The 25,983-nt window shown below is 41.3% G+C and overlaps 1 protein-coding gene across 16 annotated transcripts in view; it reads right to left on the bottom strand.

Moving 5' to 3' along the window:
• APBB2 (amyloid beta precursor protein binding family B member 2) overlaps window positions 1–25,983 on the bottom strand; it is a 180,751-nt gene that overhangs the window by 6,361 nt on the left and 148,407 nt on the right. For 12 of the 16 annotated variants that reach the window (XM_064652950.1, XM_064652949.1, XM_064652953.1 and 9 more), the window contains 3 exons: window positions 4,613–4,727; window positions 2,308–2,395; window positions 49–132 (listed from right to left, as the gene is read on the bottom strand). In XM_064652950.1, the coding sequence (XP_064509020.1) occupies window positions 49–132; window positions 2,308–2,395; window positions 4,613–4,727 (287 nt within the window). Of the gene's footprint in view, window positions 1–48; window positions 133–2,307; window positions 2,396–4,612; window positions 4,728–21,502; window positions 21,706–21,786; window positions 22,109–25,983 lie in introns of those variants that run through there. The other 4 variants (XM_064652952.1, XM_064652963.1, XM_064652964.1 and 1 more) reach the window with 3 other exon arrangements.

The following is a 25,983-nucleotide window of genomic DNA, read 5'->3' as shown; positions in this document are numbered from 1 at the left end:
TTCAGAGCTTATGCAAGGTACTTTGGAAGACACTTAAGTGTTACGTACCCACAGGTTTAGCTACAGGTAGCATGCCCAGGTACTGGACGTGGAACTTCTGTACCAGTTCTGTCTTTGGTGTTGGGAAATCTACTGCATGGGAACAAAAAAATCAATTTCTATTAATCAGCATTCACAGCAGGAAAAAACACTTTTATTTCATCAATAACATAGAACAGTTTACCCAGTAATTCCACTCTGAAGGTATTGATCGATTAAAACAGATTTTTACTTCTTCTAACAAGAGCAAGCCTCAATAATTTCTAAAGGAATTAGGAATAAATTTTCATCAGCTGATGTTTGGTGGACGCTAAGAATAAGGTCACATTATATTGCTGGCATATTAAAAACCAGAAAACATAGATGAATGGGTTTTTGAGACATATAGACCTAAGTTTCACTAAAATAACTATGTAAAATCTGGAATCTGCTTTAAATACCATCCTTGCTAATATGCTAAATACAGTCTCCAAGTAATCAATACTACTGTCTGAACACTACACATTACACAGACCATTACAGAAGTTGATGTATGGATTAGAAGTAAGATATTCATTACAAATTGGTGGATCTAGAAGCATATAATGTCCTGTAAAGCTAACACAAAGCATGTTTGTTCTCCTGGAATACTTTCAAAATAGCAACTACTAAGGTATGACTAATAAAGGTACAAAAATGCAACTTCCTTCTACAATGCATTAGAGTGTGCAGAAGACCCTTCAGCTGGATGAAAACCCACTTGCACTCCTTCCCTCAGAAATTTCTAAAATAGATTCTGAAACCTAGGAGGAGTACTCCTACGGCTCCTCTGAATCCAAGTGATTAACTGGAGTATATTCTGGTTTTAAGTGTGAGAGACTGAAATTATTAATGGCTTAGAACATTGTTAAGATCATTAAAGCTCAATCCCCACTGAATATGCCTCCTGGATTTCAGGGAACTGGACTGTGAGTTAAGCCTCCTAACTGGAACCTGAGGTAAGATAAATGTGGTGCTATTGTCTAATCACCTCAGGTTTAAGGCAAAGTAAACAAGGCTGGGAGGAGGCCATAGCCCACAGACTCATTGGTAGTCTCCCACTCCCTTGAGAGACTGGACTGTTAATGCCAAGGGCTCCAACAACCAGCAGGGTGCTTTGATAACAATGTGCACAGTGGCTGTGCAGGTGCTGAAGGTGTGCACACCTGACATCTCAGGCTACAAGCTGGGTGTTAAACAAGATAAGGAAAGAGGCAAGCCCTTTGAGGCAGGGTAGTGTTTCTTTTTCCTTACACAAATGACTCAGCTGTGATAACTCCCCTCTGGGGAAGCACTGAGACATTCACACATGGCCTGGAGGTATCTCTGCGGATGGGCCATTATGGACTCAACTGTGCTGACATAACAGGCATCTGTAACGTCTTAGAAGGTGTCAAAGAATCATTAAATGTCTTGTAATCCAGTTTTACATCATCAAGTGTAAAACTCCCCAGTCCACAGACAGTATTAAGTGTTTCCCCCTGAACCCAAGAGTATATAACTCATGAAATCTTTGAGTTTTGTGGGCTGCCCCCATCGGATCAAGACCATCAGTTCCACAAGACTGTGACTGTCACTTCAGCCAACAGACATTGAAATTGCAACTACCAACTCTCATCGCTGCATCCAACGGGTGGTGACTATATATCTTTCTACTTTTATCCTTTCTTTCTCTTACCTTTCCTTATACATTTTAAGTGTTATTTTTACGCTTTTATATTGCTATAGTTCTGTATATAATACCAATCAACATGGCTACATACATGTTTTCCTTTGCAACCAAAATAAACCCTACATATATATATTTACAAACACCAATCGCTCGGTGTTGTTTCACTAATCCACCCCAAGGGACCTTTTAAAAAGAATCTGGGTTACCCTTGCCTTCTGGGGCAGGTTGTAACAGGAAGATTTGGCCAACTGGTGCAGTCTCAAGTCAGGAGGTATTTTGGTTTGAAAAGGACATTATGTCCAAATATCCCCAAAAAAGTAAGACTGGATTTGCAACACTTGCACTTCAAAATAAAAGAGGAAATGCACAAGTTGACATAATTGAGTAGAGGTCCATTACTGTCAACATAACAAGTAAAAATATATAAAGTAAAACAGGAACAGGTTACAGTCAGATACATTAATTAAAAGACAGGCTTGCTCTCCAATCAATATGCTGCATTTTCATCCAAAGCTGCATCAGAAACAAAACTCATCTAAAACAGGACCATCCTGAGGATACTAGCTGCAACACAGTACCTTGCAGAGGAACATCAAGAGTGACATTTGTCCTGTCTTGCAATGAGCTGCAAGCCATGGCTTTAGCATTCTTCCGTTCAGCCATAATCTGAAGAAGACAGTGATAATACAGCATTTAAAAAAAAAAAGTACAGTAACAACTACAAATTTACTCCTATTACAATCCTAGTTTCTGAAATCTGAAGTCAGAAGCCACATGACTAAGCAGGTTATTCTTTTTAAATAACAACTTTAATTTTCCTCCACTTTATTTAGCATTCCTTTACTACATAAAGAACTTAAGTGGTGTACAAGCCTAGATGAAAGACAGATGGAGGAGGAAAAAAACTCTAGCCATTTTTCTGAACAGTAAAATTGCAGCTGATAGGAGGAGGAGTAATATAGCAAGAAATATAAATATTTAACGCACAGAGAAGAGTGTTCATTATTTATGTTTCTCTCTGAACTATCTTCTGCTGTATATGATTTTTTCCTCCATTTTTATGTTTATTCTGGAATTAAAAATCCCATGCAAAATACAACCTGTTCTTCCCCCAACATATTTAATAGTAGCAAAAGAGGAAAAAAAAACCTACTTCAAAATAACCATTTTGGATGGTTATTCCCTACAAATATATGACAGAGAAGGTATCCAGGGAAGCTAACAGAGGTTTCCCAAAGCTCATATATGAACCATTGCTATCTGCTTCTTTATGCTACATCTGTTTCATTAGCTATAGTCTTAAATGTCTAGTTGTTCTCTTGTTGTTCTCTTATCCAAAATTAATGTCAGAAGTTTCATGTCGTAGTTACTTGTGTGACAGCTCTGCTCCCTTTCTGATATCCCTGCATAGAGCTACCACAGCATTTACTTGATGTTGACCTTACTGGATAAAAGCAGCTGCGCTAGGGCCTGTGTAGCATGTTTTTTCCTGCTAGACTTGCTGGAAACACCTGTGTGAATTGGAGAAGAACTAGGAAGAACACAATAGGTCTAGGGTTCTCCAGTCAGCCACTGCTGCAGTCCCTGGTGTTAAACTTCACCAAGCACAGCCTGCAGCTCCTTGGCCAAACCAAGCAGCTACCTGAGTGCTGCCACTGCTGCTCCCTCTGGCACCCGAACCAGGACAAACGTGCCAGACTTTGCACAGTTGCTGGGCTACCTTCTGCCTCAGGCATAACTGTGCTGCCCAGAGGGCTACAGTAACACACACTGTGCAAATGCTCACCTTGCTTGCATGAGATATCACAAGTTCAGTATCACATCTGCGGTGTTGGAAAAATGAAAATTTTTTAGACTATACAACTGACTACAGAGGAGGGTTTGGCGTCACTGATTCCATTCACTAACATGAAGACAAAATGTAAAAAGCAAATGACAGGCATACAGCAGAATTTCAGAACTTGAAGGTTTTCTAAATAGCTTTTCTAGAAGAGCTGTGACTTATGAGGAGGGACAAGTTACACAGAGATAACTGATAAAGTTATTAGTCCCCACAGCCCACTCTTCCTGTGGTGCAAACTGCCATATTTTAATGAAAACCACAATTAGAAGCATAGTATTTTTAAAAAGGGGGATGCAGCTGCAAATCCACCACAGCTCAATAAAAGAGTAAAAGAGGAGCTTCAAGTAGATTGGTTTAACTTCCTCTTTAAAAAGCATTTCAATCAGACTGCTTGCTGTAAAGAATGTGCTGCCTTGCTATTGCTGCATGAAATGAGTGTACAGAGGACACTCATAAACAGATCATCCAAGAAAATCAAAATTAATAACCAGGAAATGGTGTCAAATCTATAAGGTAAAATGATCAAAAAGTACAGTCCTCTCCAGTATTACAGACAACACTATGATCAGCAGGAGCTAGGATTCTTTAGTATTCCTAACCACAGTAGCTTACACCCCCTCTTCTCCATGATTTTTTTAAAATATACTTAGCAACTATTTTCTGTCTCTCCTGCAGGATGAATAACACCATTCAAGCAAGGTCTGATTTATTTATGGAGTTTAAGATCACAGTTTATTATTCATTGAAGCTCTGTGTTCTTTTTCCATTTTGAACCTGCAGCTTCTTTCTTTCTCAAGAAAACCTTCAGTTTCTATACATACTTGTCAAATCAAAAGCACATATCATCTTTCTCAAATCTAAATGCTCACTCTCCCATAATTCCTATCCGTTTGCATCCTTTCCTTTACAAATTCTCTACATCATTCTTGTTGCCAGTGATATAAACTAAACTAACACTGCATACAACTGCTGATTACATGTAGGTATAAGGCTCAGGGATCTCTAAACAGACGAATGCAGCTGATTTTAAATCCACTTGCCTTTGAGCAGATTTCATGTAAACTTGTAGCGATGGCTTTTGCAGGTGTGTCACATCGAAACACATGACATTTTAGAATTCTCGTGTCTTTGTCTCTTGCCACATAAGCAAAGTCTCTGTGTAAACAAAAAAACCTGACATATTAGAAACAAGCAAAACAAACTATGGCAGTAGAATCAGTAGTATCTCCAAAACAGCAAGTCCTACTTCAATTTAACAAAGAATAAAACACAGACTTAGACAAAGCAGATCTACAAACGTAATAAACTGCCTACCCATGAAACATATATATAAAGTTTGGTGCTCAATCTATATAATTAAAAAGTTCATTACAGTTTCCTAACAATGCAACTTACTGAAGTTATAACCCATAATTCCAAATGCAATTGTAAATGCACAGGAAAATTTACTCAAATATTTTACTGAAGATGAAATGGGGAGAGAATTACAAATTAAGACAGAAAACACATGCAGCTCTCAACTGTTAAAAAAATGAGAAACTGCATACAAGATAGTAGTTAGAGAAAAACTGTATTTCAAAGGACTGTATAAAGTGTTTAAAATATGCAGATAGTAATTAGAGATCTGGTTGCATAAGGGAGATGTGAACCTGCCGAGCTTTGCTCACACTAATTGCCCTAAATTTCTGACCTTATTTTTTCAAAAGTTAAATAAAGCTGCCCTACAAAAGATATTTTTTGCACTGTACTCGCTAGTTACCACAGCACAGTATAGCTTTCTAGCATGGGTGAAGGAAGTGCCAGGATTAGGTTTATTTGTTCTCAGGCTTCTTAAGAGCTGGAGCTCTTCTGAAAAAGCTGAAGGGGTATATGCTGTGTCAGGAAGAAGCTTGGCTTTGCGCCCAGTTGCCATCCTTGCTATACCAGACTCTATGTTCATTGGTCTTGCATGTCTGCTTTTTCATGTCCTCCAAGCAACCACAGCCCACTCCTATTTTGTGACCCTCCTGTTACCTCCAGATTTCTCTGGGACTTTTCATCCCTAGCTAAGTTATACTGAGTAGTTAACTACAATTAAATCAGACAAGCAAAGTTGGAGCTCCCAACAGCCACTTATGCCTGAAGTCTCTCTCTCTGAAGTCTTCAATGCCTTTCTGCTTTCCACATAAATAATTACCAGCAAGATTCTAACTGGTAAAGAGTTAGAATGGCAAAGGATACTCCTAAACCCCAGGTTTAGTATAAACTAAAGTATTTGTTTATAAAAATCTGTAAATATTCCAAGCAGGGTTTAATGTAGCATGGATGGCCAATTTCTTCATTCATTTGAAAGGCCCAGTGAATTGAAGAATTTTATACCGAAGCTGTTCAGGGAGAAAGAGAGACTGTGGCAGATGGATTGCTGGCCTTCCAGCTCTGTACGAGAGATGAACGCTGTCCTGCTGTTAAGTACAGTACCCGTATCTAACTGAACAGCACTAGACTTTGCCCTTAATGAGCCCTTGAAATGTAAGGGCTGCTCAGTAACAGGTACAGGTGGTTGTTCCATCTAACTGCTTTGCAACCTGGAGCCTGATGAGCAATACTTTAAGAAAACTAAATGACATAAAACTATCAGGGGATGAGATTTGGAAGCAATTCCACATGACAGAACAGTGCAGAAACACAGTGAAGATGGAGGCTCCTCTCCATCTCACTGCATGCCAACCTGCAATGGCACACACTAGGGCACAGCAGGAGGCAGCAGGGCAGCACAGTGGAGTGTGTTGCCACCTGAACCCTTCCTGCACAGGGAATGTAGCCCACAGGCTGCATTGGTTTTCACTGCAACACTGCCCTCCAGCACGTAAGATACAGGCACCTTGAGGAGGGATGGTGTTTTACCCAACTGCTCGTGACTTGCAGGAAAAATCACAAGGCAATAATCCAGGAAGGTGCTGTCTATTACAGAAGATGCCCTGAGGTTCCTAGCTCCAGACTGACCCTCAGACCCTTGTCCACAAGAGCCTTTTGGTTCTTTTGCTGCAAGATCACAGAGGTGCTGAGTTCCAGCTGCAATCTTGCTCCTGGAAAAAGGCTGATGCTTTTGCCTCATCTGTACATGTGCCAAGTCTTGCTTTAGAATGGCTTCCTCCTAGCTTAATGTTTCAAAAGCAAGTTGAAGACTCCTAGCTGGACTCTAGTAATAAGACTAAGGAAAGGGAGTATGGCTTACCTATGGTTTATGAAAAATTAGCAGCTATGGGTTAAAAAATGAAACCAAGCGCCACATAAAAAACCTTTGAGAATTTTGCCTTTTGAAGTAAGCTTTCGACATTATTGGTGCTTCTCCTGAAAGACCAGCAGGGCAGGTCTCTGAAAATGCTCAGGCTCACAAAAGACCCACATGAAAAATCCTGAGCTCTAAAGAAACCTTGCCTGTTTGAGAGCTGTGAGGAATTTCCAAACATCCTACGCATTTTGAATTTTTGTTTTCTACATGTTTGGCTTTAGCTGCCGTCTTTTAAATGTCCTGAGTTACAGACTTCACATTTTTGAGTCCAAATATCTTCCCTAACAAATATTTTAACTGCAATGCAAAAACATTATTTACTTAAGAGACATGGATTTTCCACCATAACTTCATTGAGACTTCCCCCCACTTTCCATGCAAGAAAAACTTGCTGGAAGTGACTATGACTTGCAGAGTAGCAAAGACACACATAGCATAAACAAGCAGACTGCTGCACACACCTTATTATGGGATCAAGGTCTGTTCTTTCAGAGTGCAGACATAACAGCTGAAACCTGTGTTCGCATTAACTTAAAACAACATTGGAAGTCATCCTGTGACCATTAGATCGTTATTTATTACAACCATTTATGCCAAATCAATACTATTCCTTTGAGGACTTGTAAACAGGTGATTTATGCATCCCTTTACAAGACGATCCTAGAAGAAGCATCTGGTGCTGTTTTGCCGAGATGCCTGCACTGCACAGAAGCCTGTTTGACTAAACAGAAATCTGCATAGCCTGAGGAAGCTATACAATACCAGGATTTCCAATTTTAAGGCCAGCACCTTCAAAGAGTTGCACACTCACAGAAGAAAACCTGCTCCTTCTGTTAGCCATACAGCTATCTGTTAGAAGCTTATTTTACTGTTAAGAAAAGCTAAGGTGGGACAAAGCCACCAAAGCAAATCATTAGGGTTTAGAGGACATAACACATTGCCAGCAAAATCCATTTGAAACAGCTCAATAAATTGTGGCCCAACCTCTGATCAGTAGCTCTGGCAATGCGCTGGCACACCACAACTTCACAACTTTCTCAATAAACTACCATGCTGTGGGAGTTCACATCAGGATGGGCATCTCCACTGTGCTGCCAAATCCCTCCCTACTACGCTGGAGAACCACTGGGGCCACAATAAATCTCACCTTGCAGAGAGTTTATCTGAGATCCAAGCTCTACTGCAAGGATTTTCAGTCTTATCTGTAAGATAATACTAAATGCGTTTAGTCAGCACGTTACCTCCCAGTGGAGGTAGGACTCAAACGACTGCAGAGATAAAAATGAGTCAAATAATTAAAAGTCTGTTAAACTAAAAGACTGAATTCTGTTAGGATCAAAGATCTTGGTCGTAAAGGAACATAGCTCATAATTATACCCCGTAAGTGGGAAACATCTTTGCTAAAAGTATTTTCAACAGCATTTTAAAGGCAGAGAGAGGTGGACTGGGGGCAGCCCACTGAGCCTCGAGTTTTTCTCTCAAGTCTAAATTTACTTCTCTGATCAAAGGAGACCAATGTGGAAGGCACCATGAACAGTAATGAGCTTGCATGCTTTTGGGTAAGAACATTTCTTTTCTCCTGGAAGGCTAATGACAGCCAAATGAACAAGCCACACGCAGAGCCCAGCTCAGTGACCATTCTGACCACAGGTAAGACCTGTGGCAAGGGCACAGAGGAGTCTGATGAGTGTTATGGATGTGGTATCTGTAGTGGGACACTGCAGGTGTCCCACTTTAGTCCTGCCATGTCAATGTCCTCCCTTACACAACTGGCTCAGGCATAAACCCCTCTGCCCTGCTCCCGAGGAGGTAACTGGACATTCACATGTAGGCCTGGAGGTATTCATCCCTTCTGATGGGGCAAAATGGGCTCTGGTGTGAGAAACATCGGCCATGTCTTAGAAAGTGTCGCAAATCAAAAACCCTCAAAAGTGCCCCCAGACTAATTTCTGGGGCCTTCCACCAGAGGACTGGACGTGATCCAGTGTTACATCAAACAGTGTAAAACTACCCCTCTCGCCCCAGGGGAGGTACCTGGGAGTTCCCACCTGAACCTGAATGCATATTAACCCATTGAACTTTATGTTTGTGAGCTTCCCCCATCCCTGATGAATCAAGACTGTGACCATCACTTTGGCCAACGGATATCATAATTGCCTCAATATTGCAGGGCTGCACATAACGCTGCCATAGAGCCTGGCACTTGGTCTTGCACCTTCTGTAAATATTTCTGCTTGTAACGGTATGCAATCATAAAAAAGGCTGTATAGCACAATTACAGAAGAAAATGAAATGCCAGCCAATACATCAGTTTCAAGTACTGAGAGCTAATAAAACTCTTGTGGTGCTGTTTCAGACACACACCAGTGTTTCATTTTAAGTACCTGAACACCTTGAACAAAGTAAATCAGCTAATTACACTCATGGATTATGACTACACATAAACCTTTAGATGATCAGGGCCTGCATCTGTATGAAATGTGAGTTCTTCAAAACCTGTGGTACTGCATCATGTACAACTCTGCTAGCACCATCTGTTTTCAAATCATCAATCAAAATTAGCCCACAAACAGTCCTTCCCCCTTCTAACAGTGCACAAACAGTACTACTGATTTCATTAATTCATGGAAGTCACCTAGATGCCAGTGCACTTGCACAGGCCCTACATAGCACCCCAGCAGCCAAGACCTGGAGATGGAGGTATGGGCTGGTGCCAGTTGGCTCCTCCACTGCCAGTGGAAGCCCTGCAGCGTTGCTTCAGGCATTTCTAGGCATTTGGAAAACCAACTTCCGCACTCCCTCATGGAAAAAAAGGTATGGCTTTGGAGATTTCAGCGTATCTGCTTCCTGCAGCAATAATAACAAACTTAGGACCACAATGGAACAGCTTCTTGTTTGTCCAAAGCCTTGAATCATAAAAAAGCCAGAAGACCCCTCTCTGATTCTTCTTCCACTTCAGATCCCCTCTGGGTTGCTTCATCTATAAACCTTCATTTGACTACAGCTCACTGGAAGCTGATTAACATTTAAGTGAGATTTATGTGCAACAGGCCCCTTTGATAATGAAGAAGTGCCAAGTAATGTGTTTGCAATAGAAATTTATGGAAAAGGGCAAATGCCTCCTCTTACCACTTCCCTGTATTTATACCCTGCTGGGAAAACAAGCGAAAAAAGAAATCAAAAAGCCATTACAAAGCCCATGGCTGAATAGAGAGCTAGCACAGGCTTAACAGATCACACCTCATCCAGCTGGAGTCTTCTCTGTCTCCATAGGGTCTGTGTTCACATGAAATCTGTAGGATCTGAATGACAGCTCCTGATAAAGTTTAATTCCACGTCAGTGGGGAGAGCAGCAAGGTGCTTAGTGGGAGAATAATGTTGCAGAAAAAAGCTATGTACTCTTGAAAACTTTATAGCACAAGGGTACCACTTCTGTTGATACAGGATTATAGAGAAGGAGTACTGCACTGTAGGTAATTTTTAATTTTTTTAATCAGTTGCACATGTACTACACAATCCACTAATATCTTTCCAGTTATAGGAAATGGATATTTTCCAGTATTCTGGAAAAAAGCTAGAAACCCAGAAAAATAGATAAGGATTATTTTGCTGCAAGAGTAGGTAAGACTGGTTCTGCTGAGCAGTTAAAAGTTCAGTAGAAATTCCTTTACTTCGAAAGAGTACAGGACTAGAGAAAGACATTTTAAAAACCAATTTTGAGAGTTGCAAACACAACGTAAGGTGCTAAGTAGAAGGGAATTTAATTTTTATTTGCTCTTTTACTCTCCTTAATTGGCAAATGTCTACAGTAATTGATTAAACCTTAGATAGGCATACCTATTTAACACCTGGCTAAGCATCATTTAGCTGCTCAACCTTGGATGAATATAATCACATTAAAAGCAATTTATGCTAATGCTGTCCTGTTTGAGTAGCAGTTATAACCATGTGGCACTATTAGGCTAAAGTCCTAGGAGGCATCCCAATTAAGTACAATCTGAAAGAGCAGCACATCCTCCATTACCTTCCCACTATAAACTTATTTCTTCAAAGGACTGCAGAAGAATATAGAATTGCATTAATCCTTTTTTTTTTGTTTTTGGTTAAAAAACCCTGACACCTTAGCCTTGAAGTCTGAAATAAATTTTTTTACTCTTATCAACCAAAATAAATTGCTGCTATTTAAAACAACTATATTAGAATGATACACATGCAGGAAAATGTAAATTGCTTTACAGATTTATGTATTACAAATTGTAACAAGAATCCTTGAACCAGAAAATTATATTGTCTGAGTTTGGCTTAAAATTGATAGACATTCGTCCACAGTAGCCTACAGAAGATGACAGATTTCTCTGTACTGGTGTACAGACTCCTGTGATTGCAGGGTCACAGAGCACACACCGCCATGCTGTGGGTGTGGTGGGGGGAAACAGATTTCCCCCTGAAGTTATAAAATGGTAAAACCCCAAGGGGTGGTGACCCTTGAAGTTTTGAGGTTTTACCCAATGAGCGCTTCTGCAAAGTATAAACATATCACAAGCAGAACGGAAGAGAAGGTTAGTTGTAGTTGTTGTAGAAGAAGTAGCCATGTTGTAGAGCCACGAGGAAGGGGCTTGGAGCCCCTCGGGGCCTCTGCGCCCCCCCCCCCCCCCCCAGCCCTGGCTGGGGGCTACAGGGACTTGGAACAGCGTAAGGCTGGGCTAAGTACCTGTGGCTGAAAGCTAAAGAAGTTTTCTCCACCGTGAGGGAGCAGAGACAGAGCAGCAGCAGAAGCAGCATCCAGAGACTGTGGCTAAGAGCCAAGAGATAACTGAAGAAGCAGCAACAAACATGCAGCCAAGGAAGACACAGAGTTGTCTGAGAGAGCCGAGAGAGAGCCAGCAGCAGACAGAGAGAATTAGGCTCTACAGAGACAGAGTTGGGGTAGGAAACTGAACCAAAAACCCCAAACTCCTTTTGTGACCTTTCCTAAGTGGAAAGGATGGACTCCTACTGAATGGAAGTCCTAAAACTGCAGCAGCACTGCAGAGAGGAGCTAAAAAGCTCGGAGAAGGAATGCGGAGAGGGTGACCTTGGCCCCCCCGCTGCTTGAGACAGAGCACAGAGCTCTGCAAAGGGGGCTGTTTTTCCCCTGAAGATACGGACTGTCACGAAGACCCCCGTGCTTCGTGGTATGATGGTGGTGACGCAACCGTTGTCTGGGTGAACGCAGTCCATGGAAGAGAAGACCCTCGCTTGAAGACGAGCGGCTGAGGGGCTTGGATACTCCCTCGTGTGTGCTGGCAGAGATCCAGTTACAGCTGCTGCACGAGAAGAAGAGAACCTGCTGCCTTAGAGACATTGCTGCTCTGAGAGTGAAAAGGGATCTTTTCCTTCTTCCCTCCTGGGCTTTTATTTGTAGGGGAGAAGAGATTTGATCCATTGTAAATACTTATGTCACGGTAGAGATAGCTAAGATTGTATATAGTGTATTGTAGTATTTATTTGTACAGTCGTTGTAATATATTCCCTTTCCCCCATTCTGAGTCTCGTGTGGTGTCTGGAAAACCCATCTCACATTGGGTTGAGATGTGGGAGGGGGTTTGGACTAGGGAATTGAATTTTTGAGGCGCTCAAACCATGACAGTGGGGAAACCATTTCCTGAGTCCATAACCTTCAGGCTTCACTTTGCTTTCCTGCAAACAGCTGACCAGAGACTTGTGAAAGTGGGAAGAAAAAAGAGGGAGCAGCCACCACTACAGCAGAGCGGGTCCGAGGCACCTGGCAGGAGGCTGACATTCACTGTCAAGACATGAGCACCCATGGAAGCAGAGTAAATCAGCAGAGAAGGAGAAAAAGCAAGAGAAGTGAGAGGAGACTCATGAGAAAAGTAGATAAATATAATGCCATCAACACCATGCTTGGATGGTGTTTTTCCATGACACACAAATATTCTAGTATCACAAATGGCAGAGAAGACAAGGTGCAAGAAACTTTGCAGTAGTATGTATGACAGAAATTACAGATCCCCTGGATTAACATTTCAGATTTTTTATCCAGACTGCTCTTTCACATAGGAGAAAGGAGAATGATTTATAGCTGAGATGAAATCTGTGACTCTGTTCAGTGCACTTGTCTTTTTATTAGAGTCACATCAAGGAACTTGCGAAGTTAGGGAGAAAAATCCAAAGGCAAGAAACCATAACTAGATGAAACAAGCAGCACTCACAAAAGCTGCAAAATCTGTTTGTACAAGATTTACTGAGGACTTCTCAACTTCCATTTCACCTACCAGACACCAGACAGACACTGAATGAAACCACTTCTGCCCTTCCACATCTTCCAAAGGAAACCCACAGCCCCTTCTCCAGGTTACTATACACTAACTACTTAGGAATCAAGTTCAGGATGAGGAGAAAGAAAAATAACTACTCCCAAGAGTCTCCTCCTTCCCATTTCTTGTAGACAGTCATGGTGCATTTAACCACATGTACTCTTCTCAGTGATGAGAGCTGGAAGAGATGTGGGGGAGAAGGAAGTTTCCCTATGTTTCTGACAGTTGCTGGTAATCCTAGACACACAGGAAAGCCCTGCAATTTTCCTTCACTCCAGAGGCTCCATCTCACAGAGCTCCTACACCTCCTTGGCTGCTCCCCAGCTACAACTCAGAATGGCACACTGGGCCACCACTACATTACCCTAGACACTAATTTTTAATTCAACGAGTGAAAATGCCCTCCCCAAGCAGAGATTTTTGGGAGAGTTCTTATTTCAGTTCTTACACAATTGGAAAATGGATTTCCTTGCAGCAAAACATCAGTTCTGCATTTATTAAATTCTCCTCAAATGGTCTGGCATTGACAGAGTGTAGCTTGTTTTTCTAATTCAAGCATACAGTTTGTAGGGCAAATTATCCCCTGCTGAAAGGCTGTTTGCTTCATTCCTTGATAATGTCACTTGCTAACTCTCAAGGAGGAGCTACGGCTACTTTGTGTGATACTCAGAGGCTTTAATCTGGCGGCCCTAAAACTCACAGCTGCCAGTTTTTCTTTGATGTCTTATCATTGCCACAGTTCTGCATGCTTCCAAAATTTGTTAAAGCCCTCTCAGAGCTGATACGTCTGATACCCAGCTCAGCCCTTCAGAGCCCAGCATTTCCAAGCCTCAAAGCATTTGCATGACTTTCACTCCAATTTCCTTCCTGTGGCCTGATCCTCATGTGGCTGTGGAAGCCGGTCCCCCAGACACGGTTACCAGGTCTCAGCACTGCTCACTACCTCCTCCTGTGCAGGGGGGGCAGGAATCCAGTCAGCCTTTCCACCACTGCCTTGCAAGCCAGAAAGGTGGCTCTGAGAGATTACAAAGCATTTCCCTTTCTACTACCAAGGTCTGTATCCCATTCCTGCAAAGGGCCAAAGATTTGCATCGACAAGAGTCATGTCAAAGTGCAATTCTGTAGCGGAGTTGTCCAGATCCATGAGCTCTGCTAGCACAGTGACAAGAGTACAGATTGTACTGCTAAGACGTATGTTCCATGCTGGTCCTTATTCCCAACCTCACCTCATGATCACATGGCCAAAGTACAACCATTGTGGCAAGGAGGACAGTTTATCATATGGGCCCTGGAAACTGCTCTCCTGTAGGACCAGCAGCCCAAGGGGGCCCAGCTATACATCCTGCTGATGCTTGGGGATCAGGTGGGGCTTACTGCTGCTCACCAACTGCTAGACAGACAAGGCAAGCTGAAAAGGCAATCAGTAGCTTAGACCTCTGCTTGTTTTATAAATGGATTTAACAAAAGACAGAACTTCTGTGACAGATCATATGAAATTCCCTGACCACTGACTTGATCAACACCAAGTTTTCATGGTGGGGTTTTTCTTCCTTAATTGCTTAATTTTTGAAATATGCACAGGCAGGGGCCTGCCTTCTTACCCTGTGCAGCAGTTTTCAAGGAAAACGCACACAAATGAGGAAGTTTGTCAAGGTCATTAGAGTTGCTGCTTCTCCTGTGCAGCAATGTAAAGTGGTGGTTTAACTCCTCAGGATGGCCAGTCTAGCATTTCTGATGAATCCTGAATTTCCTTTAAGTAAATGAATGTGCTATTATGCCTATGAACCTCTGAATATTTTTGACAATATTTCTGTCTTCCAGATCTAATTGGAAGGCGTGGACTTTTGTTTATAAGGAATATCTAAAGATTTAATAAAGAAATACATCAAGTTGAGATGTTCAAAGCACTATTAAAGATTTAACTGAATAAGACAGCGGACTACACCAGAATAGTTAATCTCTCCAGTGTGATTTGTTTTATAAGCAATGCTTCCTCTTTATTATTCAGACAGAGAACACAGCAGTTGTGCACAGACACTACCCACAAATCTGCTTGCAGCACACTTTTGCCAATGTTAGGCTGGGAGGATCATCTCTTCCTACATTCATGAAACCTGCATTAGATTGCAAAGCCATAACCAAGAAAGTTCAAACATTTCCCCAGGCCAACACTGCCTAAAGAATTGATTAAAAAACAGTCAAGCCTGGAAACTGTTCTCATTATATTCCACAAAGCAAACATGAGGAATGGTCCACATCTCTAAACCATATTCCTTCCACCCAGTCCCGCTTTGAAGTTTTTGCAATTTAGAAGAGCAAACAAACCCCAAATCTCATCTAAGGGATGCAATTCTATTGCTAAGAGCCTTTGGAGTGGCTGCAGCCCTTGTGCTGCAAAGCACCTGACTACAATGCCTTACTGTCTGCTCTCCCATGAAACGGGAAGCATTGTAGAGAATTCCAAATGACCCCTTTGTACATCCAAACAAATCAAACAAACTTTTCTTCAAACTTGAAAGACAAGCGAGCAACCCAGATGGACCCAAAACAAATACTAAAAATAGGAAATAAATATTGATGTTTCCAATGCTTGCTAAACTTAGCTCTTAAATCCCCTGCTTTAATATCATGTTTTTTTCAAATTTAAATAAAAGGTGGGACTTTAATACTACTGTCTTGCATTTCAGATTCAGGAGAGCAACATAATCTAAATTTTAATCTCAAACACTAGAAGCAAATATTAGAACCCCTGCAACACATGATTTTAAACTGTCCCACTATTAGAGGATTTGGGACCTGGAAAAAACAAAACAACTAACTTGACAATTCTGTTAATAGTAAGGTGAAAAGGCAACACAGAGACAGGAATTTACTCACTGAAGCTGAACTTCTGTTCACTGATACAAGCAAACCAATACAACATTGTTTGGTGCATGCTGGAAGGATAAACACGAAAATGGAAAAATGAAAATAATTTACCTCTCTCTGAATCCGGGAAGCATGAAGAAACAGAAAGAACAAGTTAGAAAGCACTCAAGCAGACAGAGCTCCAACATATGATGAGGCAGGGTAGCTGAAAAGTGCTGTACATTTAGTGTTCACTGTTGTTTGTAGCACAACGTATCTAAGCATACTGCCACTATTTCCTTTTGACACTTCTTTTGTTGAATCTTCTTGTTCTGAAGTTTGTATTTTTGGAAACATGGAATGAAGCCAACAGGCATCAGCTGAATTCAGTGAGGCAGCACAGACATACCAACAGTGGGAAGTAATAAAGCTTAAAATACCACACATAAGTCCAGAAGTAGTATGCAGAAAGCATAAATAGACATAGAAAGTGCATGAACCTTCCTTCATCCAAAATAACACTATTTACAGCAGACACTGACTAAAGAAACAAGAATAATTCTTCAGAGTGTGAAAACCTTACATTGTTTGAAATGAAAGAGTAGAAAGATTGTCCTCAGTTTTTTTAATGCCTTTTCCAAAAGAAGCGACAGCCAGGGGAACAACCTCATAAGTGCTGAGCTGAAGCCAGGAGGTATAAAACCACCACACACTTTCATTTTTGAAACACTTCAGCAACCACTAACTATGAAAGCAGTCAAGTTGGAAGGATGATCCAAAATTATAAATATAATGGACATTCCAGGAAATTTTACAATGGAAGCGTGAGACAGCCTCATCATGAAGAAGAAACACAGGGTGCTCTGCTCCACTTCTTCCATGCAGTAAACTGGGAGTTTCCCCTCTTCAATATCCAGCAGTGACCTGTGTGGATCTCTCCAACCAAAACCCCACTCATTCATTCACTTCAGCTCCATGGGCTTTCTACTGGGTTTTGCAGAGTCAGCAAGGACTTCAACTACTGCTAATATTTTATAAAGTAAGGGGTTAAAATTGGATCTCAGCACTGCAAATATTGTAGGTCTTTCAAGCCTAAATGCCCTTGATGCTACATTTCAGTGCCAATCAGAACTCAAAAAGTAGTATCCCTCCACTTTCTGAGAAAATACAGTCAATGTTTCTAAGTAGTATGAGAAGCAAAATACATACAATTTTCTCTGTCCATTAATCACTGGCTTTATATGAAGTCCACAAATAGAGATTTCTATCTCTCAGAAATAACATTATATTGGAAAAAATGTCCTGTAATTTAGACACAATATACTAGGGGAAGGAGAGCAAAAGAAATGTCCTGGAGACACAAAACATGACCTGCTGGATCAAACTCTGAAAGTGAGATTTATTAATTCCCCAATCATTATGCAAGATACAACTGTACAGAACAATCACCACTGCAGCTGTCAGTAAGAAGAAAAGACCACTGGAGGGAATTCAGGAAGGTGACTAAAAACATAAGCAGTTGGGCTGCTGAACTTCCTCAGGCAGTGAGGAACGAGTGGGGCTCTGGCTGAAGGACTCTCGTACTGTAGGATGCGTGCGAATCAAGGGAGGCTGCGTCCCGCTTCTAACCAGTTAATTACAGCTTTCCAGTCAACTCAACATCTCCTCATAGAGTGTCTTTTAATTTATTAATCATTTTCATAGAGAAGACTATTTGCCTGTATTCTCTTTACATTCTGGTAGCTCAAATATGGTTGAATGATTCACCTTTAAACATAAATAAATAGATTAAAAAAAAATTGCCCCAAGGCTAAAAAGCAGATATGGAAAGTTTCAGTTCAAGTGGCAGATTTTGCTGGTGGTTTAAGTGCCAGAAATGCTGCTAGAGCATCTGTGCAAGTGCTTCGCTGTGGTGCCCTACATATCCCTTTCCAAGCTGACTGAGTTAAAAGGGGTCAAGCCAGAACCTGACAATAACCTGGGAAGACAATCCCCAGAAAATTGTATCACGGCTGTTACACTGAATTTGAGATTCATTTCCGAGGGGAAAAGGCCAAGACCTCTGAGGAAAACAGCCCACGACCTTCCAGCCTGCAGAGGTGTGAGAAAGGAGTGCCCCTCCTAAAGAGAGCTCCAAGAGGACACTGCCTCCCAGGGAAGGCGGTAAGTTTCCTCCTCCCCATCACTTCTGCCAGGCACATTTATTCCAGGCTGTTTTCCAATTAGCACCTTTAGAGTTGGACAGAGGGAAGCTGGCAGGGGGGAAATAACATGCCCAAGAGCCCCAGCAGCTCAGGTGCCCCTCATGCCTATCCATCCCTGTGACTGGGACAGCTGGAGTTATTCTGAACTCCAAATACTCCACAGTTGCTACTGTTGTGTCTTCTAATTCAACAAGAGCCAATGTAAGACTACAATGTGATGGAGAGCAAACCACACCAAGAAACCCAACAGGTTTTCTTCTTCTTGGCATCTCCAACAAGGTATTTAAGTGTCAAGCTCCCATGCTCAGCTAATGTTGTAGTGAGGCACTGCACAGAACATGAGCCTGGGAGAGTGCTAAGAGTTTACTCCCCTGTACCTGTCAAGTTTACAGCCCACCCATTTTGGTGACTGACACATTCAGATAACTGTGTGAAGACACTGTTAACACTTCACACCTCTTCATTTCTGTAGCTTCCCCTGGAGTTTGGCTGACTGCAACCTCCCCAGTTGTCTTTTTTGAGCAGATCAGAAAAAATAAGGCTGCTGTGTGATAACTATACTATAAGTAAGTACAGAGGTCTGCCTTCCAACTTTCGTGGTCCTTCAACATTTTCACATGGGACTACACCCACCAGCAGTGGCCCTGACCATCTTTCTTCTTAAGAAATAACGAACAGCTGAATTGTCTTTGCTTTCAATTACTGTAGAGTTCCAGTGGAGTAAAACACATTTTTCTTCATTAAAAATAATGATGCATGACACAAGCCTTTTGTCTTTGTTTACAGTTATAAGTATTTGCCCAAGCACATCCTCTGAGGCACAGAAGAGGCCCTACTCTGGTTCTCTAATTTGTCATTACAAAGTCTAGTAGCACTTAATACAGCTAAATGTTTATGTAAAATGTAGTTACACTTCAACAACATAACATGAACAAATAAAGGAAACAGCCTTCATGTCTGTGCATTTGGAAGTCTCCCTGCTGCTTAAAGAATGATTATGTCCTTCACTTTTGTATGCCATTAGAGAAATACAGTTTCTTTCAATGAAACAAAAATAGCTGGGGGTTAGAATTTTTCGAAGGGTTTGGTAGCTTTTTAACCTTTTTTTAATTATTTTTTTAAAAATAGTCCTTAAGCCTTTTGTCTCCAAACAAGTATTCAAGTAGCAGACTATTCCAGCAAACTGGCCTTGTGTTTCTGGGTCCCTGCCACCACCAGGATGGAGACTGAGTAGAAGTACAAGTAACACTTTCTGCAGGATCCCCAGTTCTCAGTGGGCCAGATTGTGCCATCAATTTTTAAGCAATTCTCCACTGGTAGGAAAGATTTCTGCTTAAAAATTGATGGTTTGATCTAGCCTTCTGTTGCTTATCATATATTATGAAGACTACTATAACCTAGTCAGATTCTATTTTTAAAATAAAAATAAAATATGAGGCAGCCTGACATGCTATACAAATCCACATTTTGTAAAGACTAAATTGTACTCTTAAAACAGCAGGCACCTTTTCCCAAAATCACTAGACCACCATTTTACAAGGATCAGTTGGATAGAAGAATTTCTGATTTAAGTTACTAAACAATTATTAAATTCAACCATAAACATATTTCCAATTTGGAAAATTATTAGAACATATAGAAAATGTTTTATTGTCATACCAACATCAAAATAGTACCAAAAAAAATGGTTATGTTGTTTTCTTTGGCAGATACCAGACCAAATTCAGGGACATGCCAGTTATTTTCTAATAGGAAGAAATGAAAACAAACACTTCTTATTCTCTGATTTAGAACTTTAAAATTTCAGGTTTTAACCTGTATTAACTTTACACAGAGAATAAGGTTATCTCAGCCTATCTTAAACTACACTGGAGAAAACTCTGCAGTCTAACACAAATTAAAGCTTTACAGTGCAGTTGAATCAATGGCAGCAGTCTAATAGCAATTAGATCAGAACTTTGTCCATAGTAAGTTTTACTTCATGCCACGAAACACAGAAAACTCCAAATGATGAACCATAAAGCCTTGCTGAAGAGGATACCCAACAGACTGTAACAATACAAGAAATACCACAGACCTTCAATACACACCATAATTATTTGTAATAGTAATTTAGATAGTTTGTTCCCCATTTGTATTGCAACTGGTCAATGTTTAAAATGTCTTTAAAGATAGGGTTTATAACACAGACACTTGTTGTAAAAGGAAAAATTAACCTGTACTTCAAAAAAAAAATCTAACTGGTATTATATAAGAAAACTGCACTAATCTTCCCCTTTTTCTCTTTTAACTTCTTATGAAAATAAATAGGACACTTTTTACTGATAAATGCTTCAGGACTAAATAAGATTCTTTTCCTCGCTCACAAGTTGTTATAATTACACTAACCACAAGGCAACAGCTACAAGAACATAATTAAAGCCATGGTTTTAAGAGGTGAACAGTTCACGTACTCCCCTCATAGACTCAGCAATGTATGCTGTCCTTTAAGAAAGCAAAAATTACTGCACAAGAACAGGTAGAGCAATGAGGTTCCGTAACATGCAAGAAACCTGATGGAAAAGTGAAGGTGCTGAGTCTAAAAAAAAGATAAATGTGCTTGTCTCTCTCCCCCTCTGCATCCAGTTTAATAAGGATTCAAAGCTATATCTCAATTAACAAATCAATGAAATTTCTCCTGCTGCAAATTCTTTATAAATTTAGACAGGATTAAGCAAGTACAGGGACCTCAGGGCAATACATTACATTTAAATCATGAAGTTTCCTCTTCTGTCAGAAGAGCTGTTAACCATTTTACTTCAACTAAATATATTGTTACATGCAGGTATGTCCACATACAGTGCAATACTTCTGTCATGAAACATGTTCACTTCTGGAGATCTACACAGATCACTCAACCTCCACTGTCAGTTATGGGCTGAAAGAAGAAAGCCCAGACTGGCTAGCTAGAAGTTAGCTGGGAATTACACATAAATAATTATATAGGCACCGTATGCTGGGAGGAAAACACAGGGAGTTTTCTTCTCTTGAGCAAATGAGGTTTCTGCTGTTCTTAACTACAGCATCTTTTCATCCACGGCATTACCAGTCAAAACAAATTATGATCATGCTCTACAGAATCAGGTTGGTCAATACACAGTCAGTAACCGCAGCCAGTTTAGGAACATGTAATTCTGAGCAGAACACAGCCCCCCAGACCTATTAATCATCGGGATCCATTAGGTAGTTTGCTGCTCAAATGAGCAGCATCTGAAGGGATAAAGGAGAGGGAGAACAGCATCAAATACTTACCGCTCAGCACACGGTCCCTCTGTTACAGCATTTCTGCTACAGTGCTCTCCTGAAGGTTGCTAAGTGTCAGGTCTTGGAGAAAAGAAATCTGACTTGCCTTTGTCACACTAGGAGCTGTAATTTGCCTTGCAGGCATCCACACAGGAGCTTTTGACTAACAGACCATAGCTTTGAAAATACAGCTCGAGACAAAGGCTACTCCTAATGTGAGACTGCTGTCTGGGGGATGGAGGGTGGGGAGGGAGGGCTGAGGTTTTTTTCTCGTCACTTTTTAAGTTTCTTACCTTTTTGTTGCAGCAAACAGGAATTAAATGCCAAGCACGTCATACACAAACACCCAACTCAATGCTCTGACTGGTCCCCGTCTCTGTTAGCGTGTATCTAGGCATCAGATGATGCAAAGTGCACTTGATGCAGCCGTGTACTTGTACTTCAACAACGGGGGCCGAATACCCCTGAGAACAGCAGCTCATTCATTTTGCATCGAGTTGAAACACATCATGTCAGCTCCCACTCTCCTCACGGACTGTGCATGCTTGTGTTTGCCGGCTCCAGCTGTGAGTGAGTGGGTGCTTCTCCCTGGAAGGCACCGCTCCTCTGTCAGCCGTGTATCGTTTCCTCCCTTCCCAATCCTTTTACATCTCCGCGCTCTCCACACTCTGACCCGCAGAAGAGGTGCCTCTCCTCCCCCTTTAACAAATCTTTGCTGCTACACATTGTGTTTCTAGCCTGTAAACTTCCAAGACTAATCTTTTGTGACAGAAGCAATTTTTTGCAGAAAGTTGAAGTGCACAGGGAGTCTTCTACTCCCAATTTTTCAAAAACTCTGCAAGGCATTCACAATGTGGTTCTGTACTGAATGCAACAGAGAAAGTATCTTTAAAAAAAGGCAACAAAGATTTACAGCTAAATCCAAAAATTCAGACAAAAGTACAACTGCATTTACTTCAATGAAATTACATCTGTTTATGCTAGAAGTGAGATTTATCCTTGAGCTGTAAAAACAAACACATTGAATAATTTGATTTTACAGAACTGGCACATGCAGTAACAGTAAATCCAATTTAGGAGTGTTGCTTGCACTGAAGGTGACAGTAAACACAATGGTCCTGGAGCTCCAGTTTTTATCCAGCAAAACTCCCCATCAAATGCGCTCAACCAGCAACAAAGAGCTGCTTCTGCAGGAACTGCACTTAAAATGTGGCGGGGCTTAAATCCCATCGGGGCATTCGGCTTTCACAGCTACTTTCAGGATTGCACATCACTCCTCCTGGATGCAAGGAACACTGGGAAAAGGCAAACTGTGACCAAGGAACAACTGCAATGTCGCAAGGACATGGGTCACTCTTCCCCATGCAAGGGACTTGCTCCTTCAAATGTGCCAGCAGAGCTGTCTGTGGGATCACACCTGTCCTCCAGGAAAATGAGCCAACATGGCAAATGCCCACCAACCAGTCTCTTTAAATTATCAGAGCTCAACATGAGTGAAAGCAGAGCAGGGAACATGACCATGGATATTTCCACCAGCAGAGCTGAGAAGGTGAAAAGCAGTTAAAGACAATTTTCTGGCAGTCACTTCTTTAAGCCACACAGATGCATGAGAAGCAGGATGTTTTTCCACCACCTAAATATACCCTCAGAGCCAAGTGAGATTCCTTCCTTCCCGTGTATCATCAACAAGGTTTGGCAGGACCAGTTAAGCTCAAGCAACAACCTCTGCCACCCCAAAAGCTTTCCGCTGATTTCCAGGGAGTAACAGGCAGGAATTTAATAAACAAATCTGTTAATGCTGCCTAAGATAAAACAGTTCTGACAGTGCTGAATGCCCAGTGCTAGAGAGTTCAAGGCCATGTAATAATTTTTGCACTGTACAAGTAACTTCTCAAAAGTCTTGAAACAAATCTGGAATTCACTTGTGGGGAGAAAAAGGGCCATTTTTATGGACAAAGTGGCACCTGAAACTGGTTAATGCATTAAAATACACATTCATTACATTTTTAATCCAGATTCCAATATGCATTCAATGTAATGAATTTATTTTTTAAATTTGAAAATGGGGACAGAATTAATCTGATAACTATTACAACAACCCTCTCCATTGCTGTTCTCCTCTTCTACTCTTGGCAAGTAGCATACAACAGGATATGGTAGCCTTTCAGCTGGCCAAACAACAGCACTTGTGAGAACAAAGTCAGACTTCTACTTAAAAGGCTTCTAAAGAGAGAACCCAGACTTTGCCATTTTAATATGCTGGAACAGGTTGTGGGAGAGAACTGCTCTTCCCTGATCCTCTCTTCAGTACAAAGAGAGGAAAAGAGATTCAGCAGAACCTTGGAAACCTGTAAAAAAAAAAATTAAAACTACATTCCAGTCTTCAAGTTTTTAGCTGGCTATCCAGTAAGTAAACTGGGACTAAATTCTAATCCTGTGTTGGTTTTAATGTTTTGTGTTAGATGCCATACTTACCGCCTGTGTGCCTTTTAGTAATGACATGACTGGATACAAACATGTTGGCTCTGTAGTTTCGAGAAATATCTTGCCCTGGTTTCAGCATTTCAGCTTCCCTTGCCCCTCACCCTCTGTTCCTCCAAGTTTGTTGCTTCTAATTGCTAAGTATGAAAAGGGCAACAGATTTACCTCTGCCATCAGAAATAGAAAAATCTCCCAGGGCTTGGCCAGCAGGCAGTTTCTGAAAATGAAAAACAATCTGGGCCAAATGTCTTCCCATTCGTGCATACACAATTTGCTTAGTAACTACAATTGCGCCTCACGTTTGTTTTTCTGGCAAAACTTAGCTTTACCAATTCTCAGTCACACCCAAAAATGTGAATTCAAACATGAATTTCAATTTTAAGGCATAAGATTTGGGGGGTGGTAGTGTCTGATTTCTTCCAGTTTCCTTGGTCAAATATCTATATTGTGAAAATGAAACTCACATAGAAATCTTTCATGAACTGTGTTGTAAAGAATAATCATCAGTAAGCTCTGAGACCAGCCATGGAAGTCACAGCACTTGGCACTGGCTGCCAAGCTTGGCTGACAGGCTCTCCCCAGCAACAACTGCTACCAGAAACACTGTGAAAAAAATTTCCAGCATAAACACCACACCAAGTCCCATTTCCCACTGCCAGCCAGTGCTGTGAACTTGCAGCCAAATCCCTACACAGGAAGGATCTTAGTACTGCAATTTACCTACAGGCTGCAAAAGAAATAAGCTTGCAGCAAGCAGTGGATCAAACTTACACTGACAAAAACAGCAGGAGCAGCCAGCCTTGGCAAGGTGAAAACTGCCCAGGATTTGTCAGCTCATGAAGACCTGACAAATTCAATTTCTGCGCTGCCAAAAGTGCCAAATCAAGGCAGCAGGGGTGTTTTGGAACATGCCTGGTGTATAAATACCACCTGTGTTGCTCCAGCCTCTCCCAGCTATTACATGCTGCCCTTTCATGGGTCCATAGCTGGGTTCCTCACTGGGGATGAGGTTCAGCCAAGCTCATAATGAGGGAATCAGTATTTAACACTGTAAAGAATCCAGGTAGATCTCCATGCACTCAGCAGCAATGACGTGCCCAATTCTCTGGTTAAACTGCCAGTGAACAGCAGGGCACCCAAGTAAATGAAATGAGCTTACACTCTAGACACAGGGGTGGGATTGTGTTCTCCCCAAACTGAACAATTATTCCTATTGCATGGCCAGAAGCTGTTTTCCTCAGAGTGAAATACCAAGCCTGGGTAATACCAGGAGAGCTGTGGCTGGGCTGAAGAAACAAAAACACTATCAGTGTCTGAGATCCTTATACTTACCCTGAGCATGTGCAAGGTCTAGATCCAAGGGTTGCACATACATATAATTTTGAGGAAAAAAGAAAACGAGTTTGTGGGTACAGAACTTGGGTTCAGATTGCAGTTTGCTTTAGCTTGAACAAAAGGAAAATTATATTATAGCAACACATTCACATTGGGAGGACAAGAGTGTACTTTTGCATGTGCAGAGGGTAGTCAGTCCTAGCTGCTGCACTCACACTGCTGGCTCACAACTACGGACTTGTAGTCCTAACTTGAGGTAAAAGCAGAAGCAGGTTTGCATCCCAGCTCATGCATCTGCAGCACCGAAAGCTCCACTTCTGCCCTACAGGAAGAGAAACAAATGTTTCTCAGGGTAGCCTTGCCTTCCACTATTCTGAGGCACCCATCTTATCCCTGAAGGAAAACTTTTTGACATTTCCAGGAAACAAAAACTAGTCCTTCTAGCAAATCTCAGCACAAAAATTTTGTTTAGTCTTTAACAACCCAGAAGCTTAAAATCTCCCATAATCTACTTTCATCACAAATTAACAAGCAGTACCAGCAGTGCCTATCTTCTAATTTACCTGAAATTTCCTATTATTTTCAAAAAGAGAGGAGAAAAGGTGAAAGGCAAGTGAGGAAACATTTAATAAAGTTTAAATCCTGGATTCAGACAGGTATATGAGCATCTCCAT

Source organism: Pseudopipra pipra, chromosome 4 (genome assembly GCF_036250125.1).
Source record: "Pseudopipra pipra isolate bDixPip1 chromosome 4, bDixPip1.hap1, whole genome shotgun sequence".
Classification (NCBI taxonomy): domain Eukaryota; kingdom Metazoa; phylum Chordata; class Aves; order Passeriformes; family Pipridae; genus Pseudopipra; species Pseudopipra pipra.
Note: the sequence above shows the minus strand (reverse complement) of the source record. Positions and strands in the feature narration are given on the sequence as shown.